The 27,371-nt window shown below is 46.2% G+C and overlaps 1 protein-coding gene across 2 annotated transcripts; it reads left to right on the top strand.

The window, feature by feature from the left end:
• NATD1 (N-acetyltransferase domain containing 1) lies at positions 1 to 25,462 on the top strand. Of its 2 annotated transcripts, none has more exons than XM_033167958.1 (3): positions 1 to 540; positions 14,298 to 14,416; positions 17,250 to 17,379. In XM_033167958.1, exons 1-3 carry the CDS (start codon positions 444 to 446, stop codon positions 17,361 to 17,363), a joined length of 330 nt encoding a protein of 109 aa, XP_033023849.1. In that variant the 5' UTR covers positions 1 to 443; the 3' UTR covers positions 17,364 to 17,379. The 2 variants fall into 2 exon arrangements, with proteins under 2 accessions (XP_033023849.1, XP_033023848.1); XM_033167957.1 differs by lacking the exon at positions 17,250 to 17,379 and adding an exon at positions 22,107 to 25,462 and having other exon boundaries at positions 132 to 540.
• The last annotated feature ends 1,909 nt before the right edge of the window (positions 25,463 to 27,371 follow it).

The following is a 27,371-nucleotide window of genomic DNA, read 5'->3' as shown; positions in this document are numbered from 1 at the left end:
TGCTGCTGCTGCTGCTGTGTGTCAGTTTCAGCAGGAGATTATGATGTCTCTCCCTGGTCACTGCCCTGCGCTCTTTCTCCGCTGAAGTTGGCTTGGGGGAAGCGGTGAGGGGGGGAGGAAGACGCAGAACAAGAGGTGGAGGGGGCGGCAGCAGCTCCTGCTAACTATTAATTGCTCCCCGCCGAACGTTTCCCCTTTTCCTTTCTTTCTTTCTTTTGGACACATCTGGCTGGTTTGGCAGGAGCGCGCGGGGAGGGGAGCAGAGACGGCAAAAGGGAGCAGCAGCAGGGGCGGCCCTTTCGCAAGGCGCCCCCCGCGCGCTCACAAAAGAACCGAGCCCACGAAGAGCACGCCAAAGCCGGGCGCCGGAGGGAGGAGGCAGCCAGCCCAGCCAGCCAACCAGCCACCCCGCGCCCGGGTCGGCCTGCTGTGCCCGCGCCACCATGGCCCAGGCAGGGCAGCTCAACATCCTGGAGCCCGGCTGCCCGATCCAGGTGGAGCACGACCGCAAGAGGAGGCAGTTCACCGTCAGGCTGAACGGTAAAGGCGAGACCAGGTGGAGGTGGCGGAAGAAGGGGCAGACAAGGGGGAGCTTGGCGCGGTTGGAGGTTGGCTCGTGCATGTCTCCCCTCCCTCCTTTTATTTGGCCCTATCGGATTTCCTTTGTGTGTGTGTGTGTGTGTCCCCAAAATACCCCCCCACCCCCGCGCAATCTTTTGTTTGGAATTTAGGGAGGCGATGGATGCGCTTGCAAACAAAAAAAAACAAAACAAGCCTTCCCTGCAACGCTGGTGCTGTTCCCTTGGAGAATTCAAACCAAATCTCTGTTGTTTTTGTACTTGGGAGGCTTAATTTTTTAATATCCCTCCCCATCTTTCCTTTACCCCCCCCTTATTTTTTTAAACTTCCTGCAGTGGGAGTCTGGTTATGCAACAGATTAGTTATGGTGTCAACCTCTTAGCAACTGGATACAGGGAGATTGTGGGAAGGAGAAGGAGGTGGGGGAGAAGGGGCGACCAAGAAATTTTATTCCTGCTTTCTCTTGTCTCTCTTCCCCCCCCCCCCCCCACACCGCCTGCCTTCTTCCCCTGTGTGAGCTGCGCTCTTATTTCCTCTGTGCCGGTCTCTGTTACTTTGCTCCCCTTAAGCTGCTGCTGCTGCTGTGTTGGTTACTCTCTGGTTGGTAGGGGAACACCTGTCCTTGCAGGATCTATTTTTAAATAAGCTGTGGAGGTTGATACTAGAAGTCCCCACGCCCTCCCCCTTCCGCCTCGCTCTGTGGTACAAACTTGCTTAATTTTTAGTTTGATTGCTGCTGCCTTCCCCCCCTCCCTTTTCTCTCAATCTGCTAATTTTGAGTAAATCATGTGATGAGCAAGATTACTTTTATAAATCCGGTTCCCTGCTTATTTTTGCTGCAGGGAACAGTACTTAAGATTTCAAGCCGGATCTAACCAGCATGTGGAGCCTGATCCTATGCATAACTTATACCCTGCAGACTTTCCAAAGGGAGTTGCTTTCGAGTAATTTGCTGTGGTTGTCAGAGATTGGCTATGGCTGCAGTCCTGTCTTCTGTGGTGTGGCTTGAGAGTCCTAAAACACATGTAGTAAAACAGCACCACCCATGACCATGTGCAGAGGGCCTCCCCTTGTTTCCTAGCATCACGGCTGAGGCCCAGGGCTAGTACAAGGCATGTTGCCTTCTGAAGCAAAGCGGCAAATGGTAACACTAGCACTAAACCTTCCCGAGTCTGGGGCTGCTCACAACACCATTCATGTACAGCACATGACTTCTCTCAAAGAGTCCTGGAAACTGTAGTTTGTTAGTGGTGCCAGCCCGTAATGGCGCCCACCTGAGAGGTGCTGGAACTGTGCTCCAGCTGAAAAAAAGCACTGCCCTGGTCCATGACTGCAATATTACTAAAGGCAAGCCATGTGAAAAGAATGAAGCTTTTGTGTGTGTGTGTGTGTGTGTGTGTTAGAGAGAGAGAGAGAGAGAGACCGAGACCCTTTTAACATTATTATTTTTTGCAAGGTCCATTCTGGGATTCTCAAATGGCTTAAGCATGCTTCATAGCTTTCCTGCTTGACCACTGAAGGGATAGATTACTGGTACACAGGGTTCCCCAAACTTAGGTCTCCAGCTGTTTTTTTTTTTTTGGACTACAACTCATTCCTAGCTAGCAGGACCAGCAGTCAGGGATGATGGGAATTGTAGTCCAAAACCATCTGGAGACCCTGGATTAAGGGGTAGGCAACGAGCAAGGCAAGGGTACCAGACTTGGGCTGGGAGAGACCCCTGCCATAAACCTTGGAAGGAAGCTTCCAGTCAGAACAGAAAACACCAAGCTTAGATGATCCAATATTCTGACTCTGCAGAAAGCAGTTTCCCATGTTTTCATGAGAATTGATGTTGCATTCAGGCTTGTTATGGGTGTCTGTATGAACAGGACACTGGACTAGAAATGCCTTTGGCCTGATCTTGCAGGGCTGTTATGTAGGCCCCTGTCTACCCATTTAATGGATCAACAATGTAAAGGAATGCATATTTGCTCCCAAAGTCAGTAGCACTGACCTGCATCTCCAGCAATATGCTGGTGTTAGATATTATCAATGCTATTTTTAAAAGGTACACACCATTGCCCATCCAGGAGACGGGTTGTGTGAGCAATGCAAAAAAATGAGTTCATCAAATATTAAGGGGTGGGAGTCAAAAATGATGAAGTAACTGCTCAGAGTACCATTTGGTTTCAAGATGGTTCTGTGTCAGATTATAAGAGTGGGCAAAAGTGCCTTGCAGATGAATACATAAAACTTAACACCCTGCCCAGTCAGAGATGTGCCTCTGTTAGTCGTGTATGACCCACAAATGACCTGAAAGGAACACGGAAAATCTCTTCTCCTGTTTGTATAGGAGAATCTCCTGCAACAGATTCTTGCTCACTGCAGGCAACTGGACAGGTGGCTATTTCCGTTAACCTCAGCTGGAATATATACTATATTGCATGGATAACTTTCTCTCAATGAAAATGCTTGTCTTTTCTAAATACAGTATATCAAGATATGTTCCATTTTTCCTCTTCTGCTTTTATTTTTAAGCTTAAGAACCAACATTTTCGGGTTAAGGAAAAAAGAAACTTAAGTGCTTGCTCCTAGTCAAATTGCAGGGTATATTAAAATGGGTAAACAATTTCAAAAATGATATACCCAGTAGGAGACATTGTTCATAAGATACTAAGAATAGTACCACAGAGATTTTGTTTTTCGCTAAATACCACCACATGCTATTTTTTCCAGGCCTAACAGTGGGTGAAAGTAAACCATCAAATGAATATTGCTGGGACGACTGAAGGGCTACAAAGAAAACAGTGAAGCCAAGCAGTCTCTTTAAATAGCACATGGTTAAAATAGTTTCATACTGATGGATTCCCGTAGGAAATCTGCCGAGCTGTAAATCAGTTCAGTTGCTATTGTTTTTAAAAAAGTTGTGTGAGTGAAAAGGTATTGTTGCAGCAGTAGGCTTAAATTTTCTCTAGCTCCGAAAAGAGATCTCGAAAGGGTGTGCGGAACATGATAGGGAAATATTTATACAAGGGTGGAGAGTTTGGGGGGGGGGGAAACGAGTGGGGAACAGATGCTAGTGTTCACTCTTTACAATGAAGGCAGGGCGTATAGGGAACACTGTTGAATAAGCTTGCAGCTGCTTTCAATAACATTTTCCGTCAAGCACCTGAATGAAATGTGGAACTCTCTGCCACATGATGGCCAAAGGAACAGCTGCATCCCCAGAAGGGCTATACAGGAGGCCATGGTGCATTTTAAATATTCAGGGTTTCATTGAACAAGTGGTTCCTTTTAGGGAATAGTATGGTCTGTTATTGGACTCTGTCACCTTTTAAAATAATTACATTGCCTTTCCTCCCAAGAGCTCAAAAGTAGTGGTACTGCCCTGTGAAGTAGGCTAGTCTGGAAGAGTGACTGGAAGAGGGTACAAAGGGTGGTACCTAGCTATAGAACCAGTATACTGGCCTTGCAGTGAGGGCAGACCTCTGCACCCTAGACTTGCTCTAATGATCAGATGTAACACTAAACCTTCGCTTGCCTACTTCTCCTCTGGCACAGCTACAAGAAAATGATCAGAAACTTTTCATTTCCACTTTATTTTATTTTTTTTGTATATAAAATTGACTTTATTTAAATTCGAAATTAACATTTTCAAAAAACAAAATACATAAAAATTGCATAAGCTAACATAATTTACATAAACAAAACATAAATCCCATATCTCAAATACATTCCCTACCCTTCCCCCCCTCACTAATTCCACTCCCCCCCCTGTTACTTCTCAGCCTCCCCATTACTACATTAGTATCAATCTTTACTCTATCTGCATGCTCTTTTGTCCTTCATATCCATTATTCTCCTTCATGTCAATTATTTGGGTCTTTAACCTTCTGCCAAGAGGTCGGCCTTCTCAACATACAATTTCATATACTCTTTAAATAGAGAAACTTTTCATTTCCACTTTAGATGAACTGCAGTTTAGCATGTCATTGATCCCTAAACTTGATTAATCTTGACTGTAGTTAGTTGAAACAAGCCACTTTCACAAGCTATGGCTTAAACCGCCTTCTTTCAACAATCTTCCATTCAGGGTTTGTACGACACACTAAACTGCACTTAATCTGAACTGGAAGTGGAAGTTTAAGGTCGCCCCCTTGCAGTTACATCAGAAGAAGAGAGGGAGAAAAGACAAACCCAGAGCTCACTGCAGATCGTCCACGGTTTAGCACTGCATCCAAACAAAGCTGCTATTTATCCCCATTGAAACTTGGGAACTGTAGGGATCAGCATAACTGCAATAACAACATACGCAAAAGAGTAAAGTCCACTGGTCAGTGGGCGACTGCAGACGTTCAGCTTTTAAGCACTCTGAGCTTTACCAAATGATCTTCACCAGCCAAAATGTAACCTCTAGTGTTTACTTGGAAATGCAAATGATCTTGGAAAGAAGTGCTACACTTTAAACCACTGGTATGAAATAGGACCTTCATCCCCTGACTTCCTCCATTGCCAGCGTCCCCCAGCTTGGTGCCTTCCAAGTGTTTTGAGCTGCATCAGCCCCCAGCCAACAATAGTTGGGAAGGCTGCTCTGTGCTAACCCATCACAAACTTGAAAGCCTCGTTATCACCGCCTTCCCTTGCCAGAGCGCTACAAGTGGTCATAATTGCTCCTGCCCTGAAAAAAAAAAAAAGTATTGGAGCTGCACTCCCAGTTCCACAACACAGCTGAACCGTAGTTTGTGGGGAGAAGGTCGGAATCTCTGTAGCTTAGCCTTTTCCCTGATACGCAAGCTTTGTAGTTTTAGGAAACTTTTTTCTGGGGATATATTCCATTGTGAGAGTTTCCTCCTTCCATCCAGATTCAGATCTACCGCCTTATCTGTTTGAGACTTTGCCTGCACAAGCAGAATCAGTTGGTGGGAGTTCTGAGAAGATAGAATGGGCTGGACTATGTCAAGTGAGCTTGTGTGTGTGTGTGAATTACACTTTTGATGCTCACATACATTTTAAAAAAAACCCTCTCCCTGCAACAGAACCTTTCCCTGTAATGAGTCATTTCTTTTTTTATTTGCAGAGCTTCTGCTGCTTTTTATTTACAAGGTGGGGGGGGAGAGTGTTCACATCACCCCAACTTGTAGTCATTCCACTCCAATACTTGATCATCTGATGCCCTTTTTTGTGCGCTTCCTCCACGAGAGGCCCGGAGGACAACAACACAAGAACAGGCCTTTTCTGTGGTGGCTCCCTGTTTGTGGAATGCTCTCCCCAGGGAGGCTCGCCCCGTGTCTTCATTACATATCTTCAGCCACCAGGCGAAAACATTTATCTATATCCAGGCCTTTCGCTGATTAGCATTCTATGGCCTTTTAAATGTGTGTGTTATTGTTTGATTATGTATATTCTGTGTTCTCATTTTGCATTTTTATGTTGTGAACCGCCCTGTGATCTTCAGATGGAAGGCAGTATACAAATTTATTAAATAACAGGAATAATGATAATGCTTCATGGTTCTTACCATCTGCTTCACGTGTCAGGTACGGGCAACCTTTTGCCCTCCAGATGTTGCCGAACTACACTAGCAAGCATGTCAGTGGCAGGAGATCATAGAATCATAGAGTTGGAAGGGACCCCAAGGGTCTTCTAGTCCAACCCCTTGCAATGCAAGAATAAGCAGGTGGCCCAGATGGGGATTGAACCCCCGACCTGACCTTGGCATTTATCAGCACCGTGCCCTAACCAACTGAGCTAACTGCGCTCCAGATGATGGGAGGAGTATCTAAGAGGCCTCATTCCAGCTACAATTCCTAGAGTCATTTAACTATCAATCCCTCTTCACAGGAAGCTCTGAGAGTTGTAGCTCCGTGAAGGGGACAGTGGTCAGCTAACAACTTTCAGCACCCTTAACAAACTACACCTCCAATAATTCTTCAGGGGGAAGCAATGGCCCTTTAAAGTGCTATTGCAGACCCTCCAAGTGTCCCTATTTTCTAGGCACAGTCCCAGATTTGCAGAAGTTGTCCCAGTTTCTGTCAGTTACCCTACAATAAAAGAGCTGTTCATGAAGACGTGTCATTGTTCCCTCGTACCCATGACTTAACACCCAGAATGTCCCGCTTTTCCTAAGGATGTCCCTATTTTCGTTGGACAAATGTTGTGGGGTATGGAGCTATGTGACCCCCGAGCCAAGGAGAAAAGTAACTATACAACCTTTAGAAGACATCTGAAGATGGACCTGTATAGGGAAGTTTCTTGATGTTTAATGTTTTATTATGTTTTTATATGTGTTGGAAGCTGCCCAGAGTGGCTGGGGCAACCCAGTCACATGGGTGCAGGGTATAAATAAATTATTATTATTATTATTATTATTATTATTATTATTATTATGGAATAGGGTGTCCCTATTTTCATCAGAGAAATATTGAAGGGTATTGATAACATGTTGCTTGTATTTTAGGGGGGCTAGAGAGGACATGCTCCATTTACCTTTTTTGCTGGTCTCCTTTGTGAGTGTGTTTTAGAAGGCTGTTGGGGGTGTGTGAAATAATATGTCTAAAACTAAGGAAAGTGATATATAGGGCTTGCAGATTTTAATAGGAATCCTGCAACGTTTCTCCCCCACAATTCTTTGCATTTGTTTTGTCATGGTGGCCTCTTCCAAAGTTCCCCTGAAGATCTGAACGCATTGAAAACAAAAGCCTTCCCAGTAACTTTTCTCACTTACGTGCAACAATTGTTATTGTTGTTGTTTTAAATTGCCCTGCCCAGTTTGCCTTCTCCGATTTGAATTGAAGGTGAATCCCAAAGAGGAAGAAGCTTTGCATTGTCAAACATGAGCTGGCCTGTTTGCCAAGCAAGTTCTCTGGCACTCCTGTGGCTGAAGTCCTCTCTCTGTGGTCTGTTTGTCGCTCTCTCTCGTAACATGCCAGTTGCTCGGGGTTGAGGGAAAACAACCGCCTTCTAAACAGAGTTTTGTCCTGAATCGCAAGAAAGCAAGCGGCACTCTCGGAACAAACTGTTCCTTTTAATTCTGCAACCTGCCTGGCCTCTCAGTGTCTCTGTTTCTCTCTCTTTCTTTCCCTTTCTCTTTCTGTGGGTGCTTGTTCAAACAGCATTAATAGCCATTTCCTGTCACCTAGTTGGAAGGCTGGAGAAGGAGTCTCCTTATCTGCATTACCTCTGTTTGCCTGCTTAAAAAGTGTGAGACACAGGAAGAGGTAGTGTGTACACACCAGAGTGTTAGTGCCTACTGTGGGTTGCACAGAGCCAACTTTTCCCATGTGCATTTTTGTGCATGTTCCTTTGCGCACAATCACATGCAATTGAACTCTTACCTCCATGTTTCCCATCCACACTAGTTCTTTCGGACCCTGACTAGGGGGTGAGGAGACTGGCTGGGCCAGACCAGAGGAGAGGCTCCTGTATTTTGCTTATCATGTGCAGGCATTTTTGAACAAGGGCCCTTCCAAGCTGCCCTAGCCATCTGCTAGAACGAAGGAGGTGGGGGAGCATTTATTTGCCCTGCACCAGAACTAGGGGCGACCCCCCCCCCAAGTCAGCTTGCTGGAGTTTTTAGCACCTCCGCAGGCGGAGAACTGCTGTTGCCAAACCAGCATCTGTTCAGGGCTACCCTGAGTCACCTGGCGACTTTCTGCAACAACTTCATGGTGACTATGGGTTCCATGATCACTGCAGATGGTGACAGCAGTCACGAAATTAGAAGACTCCTGCTTCTTGGGAGAAAAGCAATGACAAACCTAGACAGCATCTTAAAAAGCAAAGACATCACCTTGCCGACAAAGGTCCGTATAGTTAAAGCTATGGTTTTCCCAGTAGTAATGTACGGAAGTGAGAGCTGGACCATAAAGAAGGCTGATCGCCGAAGAATTGATGCTTTTGAATTATGGTGCTGGAGGAGACTCTTGAGAGTCCCATGGACTGCAAGAAGATCAAACCTATCCATTCTCAAAGAAATCAGCCCTGAGTGCTCACTAGAAGGACAGATCCTGAAGTTGAGGCTCCAGTACTTTGGCCACCTCATGAGAAGAGAAGACTCCCTGGAAAAGACCCTGATGTTGGGAAAGATGGAGGGCACAAGGAGAAGGGGACGACAGAGGATGAGATGGTTGGACAGTGTTCTCGAAGCTACTAACATGAGTTTGGCCAAACTGCGGGAGGCAGTGAAGGATAGGCGTGCCTGGCATGCTCTGGTCCATGGGGTCACGAAGAGTCGGACACGACTGAACGACTGAACAACAAGACCATTGGTCTGCACTGCCTGGCAGTGACTCTGCGGGATTTCAAACAGGGAGACTTCCCCAGCCCTACTGAGAGATGCAGGACGCGGGTGGCGCTGTGGTCTAAACCACAGAGCCTAGGGCTTGCCGATCAGAAGGTCGGTGGTTCGAATACTCATGACGGGGTGAGCTCCCGTTGCTCAGTCCCTGCTCCTGCCTACCTAGCAGTTCGAAAGCACGTCAAAGTACAAGTAAATAAATAGGTACTGCTCCGGCGGGAAGGTAAACGGCGTTTCCGTGCGCTGCTCTGGTTCGCCAGAAGCGGCTTAGTCATGCTGGCCACATGGCCCAGAAGCTGTACGCCGGCTCTCTTGGCCAATAAAGCGAGATGAGCGCCGCAACCCCAGAGTCGGACATGACTGGACCTAATGGTTAGGGGTCCCTTTACCTTTACCTTTACCGAGAGATGCTGGGGATTGAACCTGGGACCTTGTGCATGTAAAGCAGACGCTCTGGCCCTGAGCTCCAGCTTTCACCTTTTTCATATTGATTTCTAAAGCACAGCAAAGCTTAGCTAACCCACATAAGCGATATTTGGAAATGCCGTGTCCACAAAGAAACTTCCCTGTGTGGCAGCTCCTTTGCCACTGCAGTGGTTTCACTCTGGCGACACTGAGCTGAATTGTGTGTCTGACACACTTGGCCTGTTGAGGCTGGAAAAGGCCCAGCTGACTTCCGTCATCCCTTGTTTGGGGTTGTACCAGCCTCTTCCACCTCCCAGGGATCCCCCTCCTGCCCAGCATCTTCCCAAGACTCAAAGCTGTGCCTGGGTGCTATTCAGCGCATGTATGAATTGGGGGCTTTTTATTCTGCCTGGGATGATTGACAGCTCTATGCCGGAGCTCATGCAGTCTGCACACAGAGTCCTGCAACCCCTCCCCTCTGGCCTGACATGCTCCCATGCCTACAAGATTATGAGTCAGTGCAAACCTTTATTTCCTTTTAATTGGAGTTTAGTCAGTCCTTGCCCTGCCTCACGCGTCCTGTGCGTGAAATTTAAACCGCACAGTCTCTGCGGTCTTTTGCGCCAGCTGAAAGAAAACTTGGCCCCATCCGCGCTATAAATCTGAAACTGTGTGACTTTGAACAGTCATAGCTCTCTGTCCTCCCCCCCCCCCCGAAGCATCCTGAGAGCTGCAGCTTGCAAGGGGTGCAGAGAGTTGAAAGCAAACTCCTATTCCTCTCACAGAGCTACAGTTCCCAGAGGGGGTTGCAATCAATTCCTCTTCCCAAGAAGCTCTGAGAATTGTAGCACTTGCAGAGCGATGGCTGCTCAATTTAGATCAGGTGAGTGGAACCTTTTGGCCCTCCAGATGTTGCCTCGCCGAGCATGGCCAGGGATGATGGGACTTGTAGTTTAGCAATACCCAGAGGGCCAGATGTTCCCGGAACCTGGTCTGGACATTACTGAGCTGGATAAGTGAATGGCCTGACTCAGTGGCTTCCTGTCTGCAGATAGCAGGCTTAGGGTGTAGAATCGCGGAATTGTAGAGCTGGAAGGGACCCCAAGAGTCATCTAGCCCAACTCCCTGCAATGCAGGAATCTCAGAAGTCTGTTGTCTTTTTCTACAATTGTGTTAGAAGAGCACTCCCGTTTTCACAGTGGCCTATGTGAAGTGTGCGGTAAGACCCGAGTGCGAAAGCTCCCTCCCCGCTTGAGACAGCAGACCTACTTGTGGGAGCCTGCCCCAGTTAAGACAGAAAGCAGCTTTGTTCAAACATGCTTATAAGTTGCCTTGATGTTGGCCTTCTTATTTATTTTTTATACATATTTTAAAAGGAAATTTGCCTTGCCTTTCCGGCTCAGGAGCTTAAGCTACACATGGTGGCTAATGCAGGAAGTGAAAAACGCCGTCGTGACAAGTGTACTTAACAACTAAGCAGATGGATTGCAGAGAAAAGTTTTTAGCAGAAGAAGAGAGAGAGCAAAACCAATCCAGCGAGGCTGAGAGGGGGGGTCTCGTTGTCTGGGCAGCCCAGGACTTCCATGTACACTACCCAGTCTTGCGCCCCAGAGAAGTGCTGCTAACCTCAGGGGCGTAGCAGTGTTTGCTGGCACCCAGGGTGTGCGCAGCCCCGGAGGGTGAATGGAGCCCGCTGCACTGGCATAGCCTGTTCATCCACATAGGGGGGAGCCTGGCTGGCCGACATGGCCCTTGGTGGGTGAATCTTCCCAACGCCCGTGGAGAGGAATGCGAGACTGGGCTACGTTGGGGGTGCCCCTTGCCTGCCTCCGTCTGAGCAAGGAGTGACTGAGCGCTAGCTGGGCAGCCATTTGTCGGGGTTTGGGTGCTGGAGCTCCTCGTGCACAAACTTGGACTGCTCATGCACGAGGTACCAGTTGCGGGGAAAGCGGCCAGCGTTCCACGTGCTTTTGGGCACGGGCGCCGGCCAAGTCTCACAATCCGAAGGAAGCTGAGTAAGCCAATTGATGACTCCGAAGGTGCATGAGTTCTTAGTTGCCTTCTAAATGAAATGTTGCCTCGAGAAATAGATTATACCCTGACTCTGAATAGACGGACCAACTTAAGGAAATTAAAAATTTTACTTTAAACCTTTTACTCCCCCTTTTTTTACCCCAAAGGAAGACAGACACCGGTTGTATCTTTAGTGGCTTCGGCAGAACCCGCGTAGGCTCGTCCCCTAAGCTAAGTTCTCCTAAGCTTAAAGTCCCTGCGCGCCCAATCTTCCGCGAGGCTAGCTAAATAAAACTAAGACCGAAATATCTTCCGCAAGCCTAACCCTAGGCTAAACCTAAAAGGAACCTAACTAAGGCTAAACCGAATGATCTTCCGCGATCTAACTCTAACTAAAAGGAAAAACCCATCCAACCCATCCAGCCCGCTCCTAATCCCTTAAACTAAACTTGACTTCAACTAAAACCCAACTAAAGAAGAACGTGGCTGACTAACCCAAACTGAACGTGCCTAAGCGGGGAGCCTCAGCCTTTTATTTAGGAACAAACGTGACATCATGATCAATGCCTCAACCAATAAAATCACTGTTGCTGCCCTCCAAAAAGGCGGGAAGCAAGTTTAACGCTCATTAATAACTTTGAACATGACTGGAACTATAAAATAAAGGCGGATTAATCTCATTGGTGAACCAAACCATTCATTCTTACTTTCGCTTTCGCTTTTGCGCGTAGCAATACCAAAAGTAGTTCCTGAAAACCTCATCAAACAAACAAATAAATGTGGATCCTATAGCGGATCCGTGTAGCGTATTCCGACAGCCATTTAGCGAGGGGGCCAGGGATGCTGCAGCAAGGCCAGGCCGGGCTGTGGGCCCAGAGACCCCTGGCAGCAGTAGGGATCCCTGTGTGGGGATGCCTGGTTTGCACCCCTCCAAATTGTGCGCCTGGGATCATGGCCCCCCACGCTATGCCCCTGCACTCCATCGCCCCTCAAAACATACAGATGCTAACAACAACAACAGCAGCAGCAGCAGCAGTAGTTCAACATCTGGACCAGAACACTGCATTCCTCTCTCTCCAGATATTCAACTTCAACGCTCATCACCCCTTGCCAGCACGGCCAATAGTTAGTGCTGATGGGAGTTGTAGTTGAACAACAACTGGAGGAGTATGGGTTCCCCATCCTTGTTTTCCATAAATACTAATCAACACTAAATAAAAAATAAAAAAAATATTTCCAGTAGCACCTTAGAGACCAACTAAGTTTGTTCTTGGTATGAGCTTTTGTGTGCATGCACACGAAAGCCCATACCAAGAACAAACTTAGTTGGTCTCTAAGGGCTACTGGAAAGATTTTTTTATTTATTATCTTGTTTTGACTATGGCAGACCAACACGGCTACCTACCTGTAACTAATCAGCACTGTTAAAATATGCAAGCTCCCCCCCCCCCACCTGCAGTCTATTCTCTGTCCATTATGAAGACTGATTCTTCGCTAATGGGTAATACAATTCTCCTGCCTTGGAGAATTATTGAGAAAATATAGTGGTAGTAATGTAATATGAATGTACTCAAGTGCTGTATAAATAGTGTTTAGTACCCTATAAAACTGACCCTAAGATAATGGAAGAAGACAGAAGATGCAGTCGTAGAATTGTGGAGTTGGAAAGGACCCTACAGATCATCTTAGTCCAGAGCTTTCCCAACTTTTCATGTTGGTGACACACTTTTTAGACATGCATCATTTCACGACACAGTACGGTAATTAAATTTTAGGGACTATGGGCGGCGTTGTGGGTTAAACCACAGAGCCTAGGGCTTGCTGATCAGAAGGTCGGCGGTTCGAATCCCCGCGACGGGGTGAGCTCCCGTTGCTCGGTCCCTGCTCCTGCCAACCTAGCAGTTCGAATGCACGTCAAAGTGCAAGTAGATAAATAGGTACCGCTCCGGCGAGAAGGTAAAAGGCGTTTCCGTGCACTGCTCTGGTTTGCCAGAAGCGGCTTAGTCATGCTGGCCACATGACCCGGAAGCTGTACGCCGGCTCCCTCGGCCATTAACGCGAGATGAGCGCTACAACCCCAGAGTCAGACACAACTGGACCTAATGGTCAGGAGTCCCTTTACCTTTACCTTTAATTAAATTTTACTAGCAAACCGGAGGTTAAACGGATCCCTTTCCAGCCCTGGGAGGAGTACGGGGAGTGTTTGTGCGACGCACCTTCACGCTGTAGCCGAGCACACTAACGTGTCGCGGCACACAGTTTGGAAAGCTCTGACCTCGTTCAACCCCCTGCAAGGCAGGACTATGCGGCTGTTCCATACGGGGATCGAACCTGCAACCTTGGCATTATCAGCACCACACTCTAACCAACTGAGCTATATAGGCATCCTGTGGAGCTCCATCCCATACAATGTAGGAATCGGGCCTTTAGTGTGGTGGCACTTGCCCTTTTGGAATATTAGACAGACACTACAGCCTCTGTTGTCCTTTCGGTGCCTACCAAAGACCTTCCTCTTGCAACAAGGCATTGAAGTTGAGATCTTTCCCAGCCTGCACCTGTGTTGGAATTGTTGTAAAGTTCTTTAAAATATATTTCTATTGTTGTTTTATCCATTGTTCTTTACCAGTGAGAGAGAACCAGTGTGGTGTAGTGGTTAAGAGTGGTATACTCGTAATCTGGTGAACTGAGTTCGCTTCCCCTCTCCTCCACATGCAGCTGCTGGGTGACCTTGGGCTAGTCACACTTCTCTGATGTCTCTCAGCCCCACTCACCTCACAGAGTGTTTGTTGTGGGGGAGGAAGGGAAAGGAGAATGTTAGCCGCTTTGAGACTCCTTCGGGTAGTGATAAAGCGGGATATCAAATCCAAACTCTTCTTCTTCTACCACCCTGGGCTCCTTTGGGAGGGAGGGCAGGGTATGAATTTAGAATAATAATAGCAACTACTAAAGCCCAGGAGATTTTAGTTCTTGGTTTTGTTGCATATTTCTTGTAAGTGTGTGGACGCCATCTTTTCTCCCGCAGGTTGTCATGACAAAGCGGTCCTGTTGTACGAGTACGTGGGGAAAAGGATAGTCGACCTGCAACACACGGAAGTACCTGATGCCTACAGAGGAAGAGGAATAGCCAAACATCTGGCAAAGGTACGGGTTGCAAATCGTGCTTCTACTTGTAGCTCCTCCCCAAAAGTGTACACATATTTGCATAAAACTTGCACCCCACAATAAGTTACACTTAGAGAAGACCCATAGATACAAATGAACCTGATGATGATGATGATGATGATGATGATTAATAATAATTTTATTATTTATACCCCGCCCATCTGGCTGGGTTGCCCCAGCCACACTGGGCAATTCCCAACAGAATATTAAAAACATGATAAAACATCACACATTAAAAACGTCCCTAAACAGGGCTGCCTTCAGATGTCTCCTAAAATTCAGATACAGTGGTGCCCCGCTAGACGAAAATAATTCGTCCTGCGAAAATTTTCGTCCAGCGGGTTTTCCGTCTAGCGAAGCAGCAATGCAAGCCACGCTTTCGCTAGACGAAAAAAAAATATTTTCGTCTTGTGAGGCAGCCCCATAGACTTTTTCGTCTCGCGGGGCTGCCTTCCGCTAGACGAATGCCTTCGTCTAGCGAGTTTTCATCTAGCGAGGCATTCGTCTAGCGGGGCACCACTGTAGTTGTGTATTTCCTTGGCATGTGATGGGAGGATGTTCCACAGGGTGGGCGCCACTACTGAGAAGGCCCTCTGCCTGGTTCCCTGTAACCTCACTTCTTGCAGGGAAGGAACTGCCAGAAGGCCCGTGGAGCTGGACTTCAGTGTCCGGGCTGAACGATGCAGGTGGAGAAGTGCCTTCAGGTATACTGGGCTGGCCAGTTAATTTTGATAGGTCTAACTCTGAGTAGGACTAGCATTGGGTACAATCCAGAGTTTGCGGCGAGGAACCTGCAGCCATCCAGATATTGCTAGACTCCAATTCCCATCAGCCTCAGCTAGCATAGCCAGTGGTCGGGGAAGATGGGAACAGTAGTTCATCAGCATCTGGAGGGCTACAGGCTTGCCATCCCTGTAAGAGATGCAAGTTTGGAAATAAATTGTCATAATTTAGGGAAAGCTTTAGGGGAAGACTATGCTATCAGGTGAGTGTGCAGGTTTGGGTGGGCAACCCCCAGGAGGTTTCTGGGGGGTTCTTTAGGTTGTACTTGAACTAAACTACCACTCGAGTTTAAGGATACAGTTGTATTGCAGGATACATGGGGATTTGGTTCCAAGGGTGGTATGCACATGTGAAAATCGCGCATAGCCAAAATTACTTTTTCCATAGCTGGCAAGGGGAGGAAGCCTCCCCTGTGTCTCTGCTGCCTCCCCTCCTGGCAGAGAGCAGGAAGAGGAGGGACGTAAGCAGAGACAGATGAAGGTAGAAGGGAGGAGCAGAGAGAGAGAGAGAGAGATGCAGGCAAAAGAAAAAGGCTGGAATGGAGCTGCAGCCGAGTATGTGTGGTTGAAATTGTGCATGTGAAATGCACGTCGGCTGTGACTCAACTGTACCTTCAAACAGAGGACCATCCTCTGTAAAACGGGACTTGCAGCCACCCTGAGTACTTCTGTGTGTGTCAGTCGCTTCTCCTCCTGGCAAACTTAATTCTGGGTTTGAAATTATTCCGAAAAGTACTAGAGATCTGGAGATCTGGCATGGTGACAGGCTAGGTGAGGAGACACCATAGTTCGAGGGTCGGATGCATGCTTTGACTTGGAAAATTGGTGGTGGGAAAAGGCACAGAAATGTCAACGTTTTAGGTAGAGAGCTCTGACCCACATCTTAATATCTATGAAAGACAAAAAGGGGGTGCAGGGGGTGAGCTACTTGTTGAGGTGCGGCTCCCCCTGCCCTTGCAACTCTGGTGTGATTTATGCTTGCAGAAAATGGCAGGATCAATCCCTGTGGTGGTATCTCCAGGTAGGCTTCCTTTCTCAGACCCTGGAGAATTGTTATCTGTCTGTGTAGACAATAGTTAGCTAGACCCAATAATCTGGTTCTCTAGAATGGGCGGGGGAAGGCTGCATCAGGTGGATGTGATTTGGGGAAAACGCCCTTGCAGGCCAAATTGGGATCTAGGCCAGGTCAAATTTAGCTCACAGGTCAAAGGTTCTCCACCCCTATAACCAGGATGGGGAACCATTTTTCAGCTTGAGCCCCACATTCTCTTCTGCAGAACCTTTGTGGTGGTGCGGGCCACATGCCAGGGCTGGGCGGGGCCAGAGGCAAAGGTGGGTGGAGCAATTTATGCAAATTTATTCTGTACTGTGGTCTTGGTTCTTCATATACTCTGTGTCTCTCGCCTCCATCCAAGTAAGCAGAAGGCATTACCAGAGTTGAAGGACACATTCCAGCTAGGTAGAAATGCTCAAGGAGGGTGTGGAGTGTGGTTGCGTGAAGGGGTGTGGCTTGAGGAGAGTCCTGAGGGCCAGGCAGAGAGGCTTAGAGGGGCCACGTTTGCCCCTCCCCAGGGGCCTGGGGTTCCCCTCACGCAGGAGCTGGTGGAAAATCTGGGGAGCTGGTTGGAGGGGAACCAAAATACAGCAAGGGAAGGCTCAATTGAATGCAGAGCTTGGAGGGTTGCCGGGGGGGGGGGGGGCAGGAGAAAGCCATATGCCCAATTACAGCCTGCTCTAATAAACCCTGACGAATGTCCGCGTTATCCTTCTGCGCTGCTGCCTCCTCCTCTGCCCCCTCTTTAAGCCCTGCTTCTCTGGAAGCTTGCCTGCTATTTTTAGCCCTCCTGTTTTCCAGAAGCGGACCTGGTCTCTTTGGGAGTAGTAGCACCAGGGTGGGCAAGGCGTGGAGATGGAGAAGGCTCGTTTTTGCATATTTGATTGCCTGCGATTTGCCTCATTTCCATAAAGAGGGTTGGCAGGCAGCAGATGTGACGTGCTCTCTCTCCCTGGTGCCCTCTCTTGATCTTCAGCGTGAGAACAAGAGATGCCCTCCCGAGGGATGGATGGAAAAGAGGCTGCCCCTTCTGTTGACTGGCTCCTCTCTGTTCAGTGGTAGCCTGATGTTGACAAATGTGAGGAGGTGAAAAAGCTGGTCGGGAAAGCTTTACCTGCCACATTTCTGCCTGTCAGATTGCTTTTTAAATGGTTTGTTTATTTTATGGCTTGCCCTTCTTGTCTGCAGCGCCCTGGTAGGGAAATGCATTTGCATGAATCCACCTTACTGGGAGTGCATAGTCTATCACCTTTCTAGGAATAGGGGCGAAATTTGATTTAGTTTGCATTTAAAGGCGAACCTACCTAATTCACATTTTGCAGAACCATACAGACACAAAACCCCAACCCTCAAAATCTGTTTTTTCCAAATTTGCAATGCAATATTCCAGCCAATAAATATGAAACAAAATTTTCATTTCATTTTATTTATGGTTTTGGATATTAAAACTTAAACTTTCTCTACCACACACACATGCGCGCGCGCGCGCGCACACACACACACACACGGGTAAAATGTCCGTGAAAATGCCTATATCGATGAAACTAACATCCAGAAATGCATTATATTGGGAAACTTTCTTTTGCAAAAATGTGTATGTTTGGCAAAATTGCATACAAAACTCTGTACGTTAGGAAAAATTCTTACCAAAAGGTTGGTGAATTTTCATAAGGATCTCTTGTTAGAAAGTGGGGAGGGGAATCGCAAAGTGATACGGAAATACAGTTGTACCTTGGTTTTCGAACAGCTTAGTTCCCAGTTTTGGCTCCTGAACGTTGCAAACCTGGAAGTGACTGTTCGGTTTGCAAACTATTTTTGGAAGCTGAACGTCTGATGGGGCTTCCGCGGTTTCTGATTGTCTGCAGGAGCTTCCTGCTGCCAATCAGAAGCCACAATTTGGTTTGCAAACCTTTTGGAAGTCGAATGGATTTCTGGAACCGATTCCGTTCAACTTCCAAGGTACGACTGTATTGAGAGAAATTTGTTTCAATTCACACTTAAAGGTGAATCTAACTAATTCACCCTTTGGAATTCTGAGTTTTGCAGTGCGGTTCTCCAGCCCAAGTAATGTGTACAAAAATACACATGGTAGAGTAGAACATGTACATAATGCATTTTTGTATGTTATTTTCAGCAATATGTAAGGAAATGTATTGTGCAAAATTAAAATGTCTGCATACAGTTAATTAGAACTAAAAGGCTGATGAATTTTCGTGAGGCCTTTTCTTCTTTAAAAAGAATCACAAATTGCTTTGGAAATGTGGTGAACTGAGCTTAAGATCGGAAAAATGAGAAATGGAGCAAAACCGAAACTCTCAAATTGCCCTACTGGGTTCCCTTTCTACATAGGACTTGGTTGAAAGCAACCTAACTTTAAAATGGGTCTGGAAACAAATCAGAAGACAGTGAAAACTAGAAGGAACCAGCATAATATGTTCATAATGCCTGGTTCTGATTCATACAGAATGCCTGCTAGATTCTGTAGAAGAGGACGTTTCTAGACCAGTGTTTTTCAACCTTTTTTGGGCAAAGGCACACTTGTTTCATGAAAAAAATCACGAGGCACACCACCATTAGAAAATGTTAAAAAAATTAACTCTGTGCCTATATTGACTATATATAAAGTAATTTTCCCACGGCACACCAAGCAACATCTCGCGGCACACTAGTGTGCCGCGGAACAGTGGTTGAAAAACACTGTTCTAGACTATATCTTCAAAGGTAGCTCCATGTACAACTGTATTGCAATAATGCAGACAGAACGCTTAGCAGAGCATGAACTGCTGACCTTCAAGTAATCTGTACCAGGGAGGGTGGTATCTCAGGTGACCCTAAGTTTGTAAAAGGCTCTGAGTGCCACTGAAGCCACTTGTGTCTCTTGTTACAGTGATGGATCCAAGTGCGTCATCCAAGCGATGAACATGAGCTTTTAGGAAAGAGCATCCTTCTTGGCCCCAAGGTCCAAGAAAATCCCTACTTTTTCTTTTCTTATTTCTGCCCACCCCTGACCGATTTGTGGGGTTTGTGGGGGGGAGTCCTGCTGTTCTTGCATGTGCAGCTTTTCTTCCTCTCCAGTGGTAATCCAGCTCCCTCCCTCCCCTTTGCAACAGACATAGGGGAGATGAGGACAATTTACGGCTTCCTTTGTCTGCATGAGGCCGTGATAAAGGGGGCCCAGTCTGTGCCAGGAGGAATTCCTGCCACATCTTAAAGAGATAGGGATTTCACTAACATCAAATCAGAGGTGGCACTCGGGGGCTTCTTAAACATCCAGACAATGGTTTTGTGTATCCCAGAGCAAGTTTCTTAGCCAAGCTGCTTTTGTCTTGTTTGTTTTTAAATTCCCGTACACAAACTTGAAAATTTCATCCCAGCATTTATTATCATTATTACAACGACTCGGTTTTCCCCATCTTCATACCAAGTTCCCAGGGCAAGTTACAGCGCTAAAGCGTAGCTACATAAAAAGGCTCTAAGCATCTTACAAAGCTGGTAAAAACACACACAAAGCATAACATCAATGAAAAGGGGAGGAGGAGAACAATATCTTGCAATAAAAAATCTTCTAAGATCCGTAGAAAGACCTGGTAAAAGAGCAGTTGCTCTCTTTGCTGGGGCAATCCTAATTCCTTGAGGTCTAGTAGCATTGTCTTTTAAAATACGTTTTTGAAAGATTAGTGCTTTTTATTTTATGATTTTAATGTACATTATGCATATTTGTTATATTTTTAACCCATCCTGGTACCATTTGCTTAAAGGTGGGATGTAAATACAAAGGATTTTTGTATGCCCTGCCCTCTAGGAACAGAAGGATATCTCTATTTTGGTTCTCTGTTTCTCGTTTTCCAATATTGAACTCAATTCTCCACATTCAATCTGCTCTCTCTCTCTCTCTCTCTCTAATCCTCATGAAAAGTCACTGGCATTTTTGTGCAAATTTATCATAATGAACACATTTTTGTATGCAGTTCTGACTAATGTACACGTTTTTGCAGGCAATTTCCCCGAATATAATGCATTTTATTAAAAAAATATGCATGAAAATGTTCTTATGAACACTTTCCCCTAATATATGCATTTTTATAAATACAATACTGTTTGGTTGGAGAACCATATCACAAAATTCGAAGAAGTGCAGATTTCTAATGATGACTGTATTTCAGATTGCTTCAGGAAGCGTAAATATGATAGATTTGGCTTTAAATGTAACCTGAATAAAATTCTGCCCCCCATTTGCCCTCTTTGGCTGACCATAATTTACACATGTGTTGTTACAGGCGTTGCTTTAGAATACACCAGTGGTACAATTATATGATCTTAGGCCACATCACATGCTATGGTACTAAACAGTCATGTCTTCCCTCAAAGAATTTTGGGAGATTTAGTTTCTTATGGGTGCTGTTATAGAAGGCTCTGGGAGGGAAATTGGAGTAGTCTAACAGACTACAGCTCCCAAAATTCTTTGAGGGAAGACACAACTGTGCGTTTTTGAGTGCTGTGGGAGTTTGTGCCCCCCCCATAACGCTTTTTTCAGGGGGAAATTGCAGCGTAAAATTCTGTGAGATCAAACTCCAAATTTACCACCGTAATCTTGCGAGAGAAAATGGGATGCCCTGGTTTTTCTGGGATACTTGCAGGGAATGAAATGGTGTTTTGGGGGGGCGGGGGCGGAGATACCACTTTGAAGATGATGTTTGCCATCTGCAGTTTTAGGGTTGGTTTGGTATTTACGGGAGTGTTATTGGTTTGTTTGTATGTTCTTGTTTTTATCATGTATTTTGTGCTTTTACATTGTATTTCTTTTATGTTGTGAATCACCCTGAGATCTGCAGTATACAAATTCAATAAATAATAATCATAATCTGCTTTGCATGCAGAAGGTCCCAGGTTCAGTCCCCGGCATCTCCAGGGCTGAGTGGCAACCCTGCCGGAAATCTTGGAGAGCCTCTGCCAGTCAGTGAAGGCAATAATGAGCTAGATGGACTAATGGTCTGACTCAGTATAAAGCATTTTCCTAGGTTCCTGACATTAACATGTTAAAATCTGCTGTCTGGATGAATCAACTAAAAATGTGCTCCTGATTAACGTTCTTTAAAATAACAACAATAATAAATCCATTTAACATTGCAGCTCTGATTGAGACAATCAAGGTCATGAACATCAACAAAAAATTAAAAATAAGGATGGGACAAACCAGCCTGTAATTTATATTACTGAAAATCAGTATGCATGGTCAGTCGACACCTGTACGGACCTCATATTCAACATGCACCAGCAACCTCTATGTATCTTTTTTTTTGCACTTTTAAGGTCACATCCCTACCATACGTTGAAAGCACAGGTTTAAGGGTGATGGGAGCCGCTGCTTTGGGTGGGGGTAAACTACAGTACCCAGGATTCTCTGGGATGGGAGCCACGTGCTTTAAATGTGCAGGGCAGGCATAGGCAAACTCGGTCCTCCAGATGTTTTGGGACTACAACTCCCATCATCCCTAGCTAACAGGACCAGTGGTCAGGGATGATGGGAACTGTAGTCCCAAAACATCTGGAGGGCCGAGTATGCCTATGCCTGGTGTAGGGTGCGGGTGTGACCTCACTCTTTCTCCAAAAAGACGCTTGCTTGCTAAGCATTTGCAGTGGCACATCTCCAGGCAGCCAAACCCTATTTAGCCAGAAATTATGTAGTCAGAAATTTGGAACCTTACCCTGCAAACAGCCAGTGTCTTATTCAAAGCAGAAAACTCAGCTGCTAAATTTGGGTCTTGATAGCACTTATGAGAGCTTGACATTGCAAGATGTTGATGGTGGTTCTTTCGCTTTCCTGTGTTTTCAGGCAGCCTTGGATTTTGTGGTCGAAGAGGACTTGAAAGCCCACCTGACGTGTTGGTACATCCAGAAATACGTCAAGGAGAACCCACTGCCTCAGTATCTGGAACGTTTACAGTCTTAACGCAGGAAGGCTGAAGAGCCTACACTACTTAAGACACGAGGGAGCCTGGCCTCTCTAGGCGGCCCAGTGCAGCTTTTGTTTGTGGGCTGACTTTGGACCCCTGAACTACCCCCTGCACATGCTCAAGAATTCTTATTTTTGTAAAGACAAACGTGCAACTCCTCAACAATGCTTCCACCTGGCTCTTGCGATAGCTGGTCTCACCTGGATGTTTGTTGTTTACACCGGCCTCCTGTCTTAAGGAAACCATCAGGTGTAAAACTAGGCCTTTGTTAGCGTTGTGGCAATAGAGGGGTGGGCAAGCGGGGGTCACCTCTTAATTTTGGTTCTTCCTCCCGAAATAATAAGCATCGAGCAGAATGATCTGAGACCAGGCACCGCTTTCCTTGCCAACGAGGGTCGGGGAAAGCTGGAAATCTACAACCCTTCAGAGGCAACGGTCTTTTTTAAACATCCACTTAGGCCCTTAAGCACATTTTGCTACGCCGGGATGCCAACAAACAATGCAAAATAAACCATGGCTGTCTCAGGGGTTGGACTTGGAAAGGAAGAAGGTTTTCGGTGCTAACTGCAATAGACACGATGCTTTAGAGACGAGAAAATTGTGTCACTCTGATGTGCTTCTGCAGACATGAGCAATATGGACTGAGTGAGGCAGTTAGCAAGTGTACATGGTGAATTTTGTTCCTCACAACAAGCGAACGGCCTACCTGGGTGGCCACCCAGAGGCGAAAGGTGTAATTAAGCGATTCAGTTCGTTTGGGATGGAAGGCTGAAAAACTTGACTGCACATTGGAGAAGGAAAGGGCCTGTTGTTTTCTTTTCTTTTTGGGTTTTGGTGGGATTCTTCTTCCTCGCCCCCTCCCAGAGCTCTCCTCCTCAAGTGGCGGCCGTTTCCTCTCACACGGGAGAAGCAATAACAAGGCTGAGAGTTTAACGGGTAGCAGGAGGAAGGAAGGAAATGGCGGGGCAGAGGAAGCTGTGCGAGGCAAAAGAATCCTGGGCATTTTAACAATAGGAAAGCCAGTCACGACCGGCGGCTGCTTTTTAGGGTCCCAAATGGAGACGAGCCACGGAAAAAGCTGCGGCAAGTTAACCCCAGCTGACTTACTGACAGAAACGGACAGTGCAAAAAAAAAACCAGGATTTGCTTAGCTGCCTTGGACATAAGCATGTGAAAGCTGTCAGAAAGAAAAGAGGAGGACTTGCCTTGTTCTCTGGCTTGCTCTAAGCAGCGTTTGTGTGGATGGAGAAGTAATTAACACCTGAACCTCATCTCCACATGCCTGGTGGGTTACATGATCGAAAATGGCAATACAATTTCCCCCCTCTAGTTTTTTGACTATTAATTTTGGCCTCCCCTTTCCATCACATTGCCCAAACCCTGTCCCTCTGCTCCAAAGTCCTTGTGTGGAGACTTGTACTATTGTAACTTTCTCAGCAAGGTGGGCTAGGCCAGGCTGCCATGGTGACGGCAGGCCGCAGGGCCTTCTCTGTTCGTTCCAGGCATTTATCGCTTTGAAATGTCCCCCTCTCTTGCCCGGCTTGGTTCTTCAACAATATAGCTGGTGGGTTTGGCAGAAATAAGACCATGGGTCCCCGTGGTAACATTACTCCTTTCAACGGGAAGCTAGGTTGATTGGTGCTTATCTGTATTGTATTTAAAACAGCAGAGAACCAGTTCTGGCACTTGCAGAGGGAAATCTGATGTATTTCCACTCTCCTGACAACTCTCTCCCTCTCCCCCGCTCTTTGACGCACACCCCTGCCAACCCCTGCTGACATTTTTGGGTTGGAAAATGGGTAGACCTCTGCCCATTTAAGGGCCGAAGGGAGCTAAAGCAGATGGGCAGAGGAAGCCACCAGTTTACCGTTCTGTAACTATTGTCGCGTCCGCACCATATTTTTAAAGCACTTTTGTACCGCTTTCACAGTCCTGGAGAGTTCAGAAGATTCTCTTGGGGAAGCAGTGGCTGTTAAAAGTGGCATAAGAGTGCTTGGTATGTCTGGTGTGGATGTTGACCGTATCATGATTGCCAATCACCCTTCCTGTTGTCTTGATAAGATCAACATTTCAATGCAGCACTCGTACTAGGTAATTCTGCCGGGTGTCATGTGGAAAGAACCAAGCAGTGAATGCAATCTTAGTCCCACTACTTTTTTCTACACTGTGTGTGTGTGTGTGTGTGTGTGTGTGTGTGTGTGTGTGTGTGTGTTGGCAGGCATTTATGGCTGTCAGAAACACGGACTTGCATCTCCTGCTCATGTATACCACTGTTCAACGCAGGTAGAGTTTCTGCCTCGGATGAATGCAGTGGAGGGCCCTTCATTTTGATTTCTTGAAAGAGCTTAGTGAGATCAAGGCCGGCCAACCCTGCCTTAAAAACAAGCTCAGTATTTTGATAGTGCTGCAGCTTCATCCTGAAGGTGCTACAACAATCATTTCAGTCTCTGATCCACCTGAGATGTGTTTTGATAGTATTTTATTACAACACCAAGGGTATGCCGCTGGGTCCACCCCCTTCTCTGTTCTCTGTGTTTTGATATTATGTTGAATAGCAATGCTTGCCAGTTCCAAGCTGGTGTTTCTAGTTACTCATCCCTTGCCACCAAGAGATTTGCAGAAGCAACTGTGGTGGGGTGGAAACAACTTCTCTCTCTGTCTAGATCAGGGATTGAGAACCCATGACTCTCTGGATGTTGTTGGACTCCCAACTCCCATCACCTCCAGCTTGCATGGCCAATGATCAGGAGTGGTGGAAGTTAAGAGTCCAGCTACACCTGGAGAGCCACGGGTTCCCCAGTATGACTCTAGCTTATTTCTGTGATGGGGCATCTCCCTTACAGCTTGTTAAGACGATTGCTACGGCTTGCTGCTGGAGGAGAACAGAACAGAACATGGAGACATCTCCCTTACTCATGTGTTGAAGGCACAAGCTATAAAGCTAATTGGGGAAACACAGACAATTGAATAACTCCCCAAACCACCAAATGGAATATATATTTATGATTTGTCCTCCAGTGTTGTTTTCCACTCAGTGTGGATATATTTTCATTGCCCCCAACCCCTTACTATTCAATTAAAAGTGGTAAATAATGTGCCTTTCCTACTCAGGACCTCTTAAAATGATCTTTCTGTTGTTGTTTCTGTCTAACATTATCCTTCTCCCATTTGTCATATTATTATGGAAACCCAACCCTATTGCATGGTATACAATAAAAATGTGTGGCAAAACCAATTGGTATCAACATCTTGCTGGTATTTGATGGGAAAGGACATGTAACATAACAGAAGAGGTAACTCGTGTGGATTAAATTGTGGGCATTAAAAAATGTAAAGGCAGTGTCTCTAGGAATACCCTTCTGGTGGTTTGACTCCAGCTATCAGCCCCAGGCAGCATGGCCAATGTTCTTGGAGGTTTAGACATGGAAGATAAGGCTACACACTATGTCCGGTATCAAAGATGTATGCTTCTGAATACCAGTAGGGAGAAGGCTGTTGTGCTCGGATCCTGCTGGTGGGCTTCCCATTGGCACCTGGTTTGCCACTGTTAGAACAAGATGCTGGACTCGATGTGCCTTGGGCTTGATCTTGCAGGCCTTTAATTATGGGTGCTTCCAGATTGACTCCTATTCCTGCCATAGAGCTGCAGTTCCCGGAGTGGCTTAACAGTCAATCCCTCTTCCCAGGGAATTCTGGGAATTGTAGCCCTGTGAGGGGAACAGGTCTCCTAACAACTCTCGGTACCCCTAACAAACTACAGTTCCCAGGATTCTTTCAGGGAACTCATGATAATTTAAAGTAGCATGATACTGCTTTAAAAGTATAACGCAGATGGAGGCTTAGTCACTCGTGGTGAGTGAAGGTTATTTATTGGCTTCACCTTGCCCTTAGAGATTACATACATGTTCTCAATATTGTGGAATAACTAGATACCAATATTTATCCTGGCAGATGTCCAGTTCTTGAGGGCCATTTCATAAAAACCTTGCACAAGAGCCCAAAGCAATCCTGGCTCAGTGGCCATGGAATGCTGGCTGTTGAGGTATGGAAAAATGTTGGGAGAGGGAATGTAATGGAGTGTCCTGGAAGAAGACATGCCCTTCCAAGCAAGAGCATTCTGTGCTGCAACTTTTTGTTGCAGATCCCACTTGTACATTCCAGAAAAACAAACAAGGATCAGGGAGAGCAGACGCCGAAGAAGGTACAGACAGTTTATGACATTATCTTAATTTGCAATAGATAACTTAGGCTGCTGATGGCTCATTCGTACACACAAGAATCACAAAAGTTTAACCATATTGTATCATATGACGGTCACCTCAACTTTGAGGAGAGTCCACTCGCACATTATGCTCTGGTTATCAAGTGGATCAGCCCAAAGCATCCCTGAAATGACATGAACTTCTGTTCAGAGATGAACATGTGTTCCTGCTATTTCACTGCTTGTTTGCATGAATTTTATCGAGACTGGGCCTAGCTATACACCCACTTTGGTCCATTTCTCACAGCTGTTGGGAAGAAGGGATACTGCTCAGAACCGTTCCACACACCAGCCATAGCACCTCATGGTGACCATAACACACAAGATCTCAGGCAATATCTAAAAGCCATTTTGCAAATGCAGCTATGCGAAGCTCTGATTCAGATGCTCTAAAATGCCTTATGCAGCTGAATGGAGGAAGTAATGTTTAGCCCGGTGTGACCACACTGGTCAGGCCACTTCCTGGTACTGATTTCTCCAAGTGTTTTTGTTTTTATTATTTAAAATTAAAAATACAGAGTCTGCTGCATTGATGTGAATTTCTACCAAGAAGCGGCAGCAGTTAACCTGGCTGCTCTAAAGTAAGACATTATGTTCTCAGTGGGGCAGCATCCATGAGTTCATTTATATGTAGGTTTTAGAGTAGGAAAAGGGAAATGCCAGGTGCTGCTGAACTACAACTCCCATCATTCCTGAACATTCACCATGCTACCTGGGGCTGATGGAAGTTGGAGTCTTGACAACATCTAAAGGGCCAAAGGTTCCTCATTTCTGTTTTACAGCATCCGATCTGGGTCAACATTGTCACCTTTCACTGTATGTGGGTGACTGTTTTTTAATGTTGTATGGGATGTTAATACTTTACATGAATTTTTCTCTTGGT

Source organism: Lacerta agilis, chromosome 13 (assembly GCF_009819535.1).
Source record: "Lacerta agilis isolate rLacAgi1 chromosome 13, rLacAgi1.pri, whole genome shotgun sequence".
Lineage (NCBI taxonomy): Eukaryota > Metazoa > Chordata > Lepidosauria > Squamata > Lacertidae > Lacerta > Lacerta agilis.
Note: the sequence above shows the minus strand (reverse complement) of the source record. Positions and strands in the feature narration are given on the sequence as shown.

What these genes read in the sequence shown, in the direction of transcription:
- NATD1 (XM_033167957.1), top strand. Translation starts at nt 444, where the DNA reads ATGGCCCAGGCAGGGCAGCTCAACATCCTGGAGCCCGGCTGCCCGATC. An exon ending in GTTCACCGTCAGGCTGAACG is followed by an intron (nt 541 to 14,297) that starts GTAAAGGCGAGA and finishes TTTCTCCCGCAG; the next exon opens with GTTGTCATGACAAAGCGGTC. An exon ending in TAGCCAAACATCTGGCAAAG is followed by an intron (nt 14,417 to 22,106) that starts GTACGGGTTGCA and finishes CTGTGTTTTCAG; the next exon opens with GCAGCCTTGGATTTTGTGGT.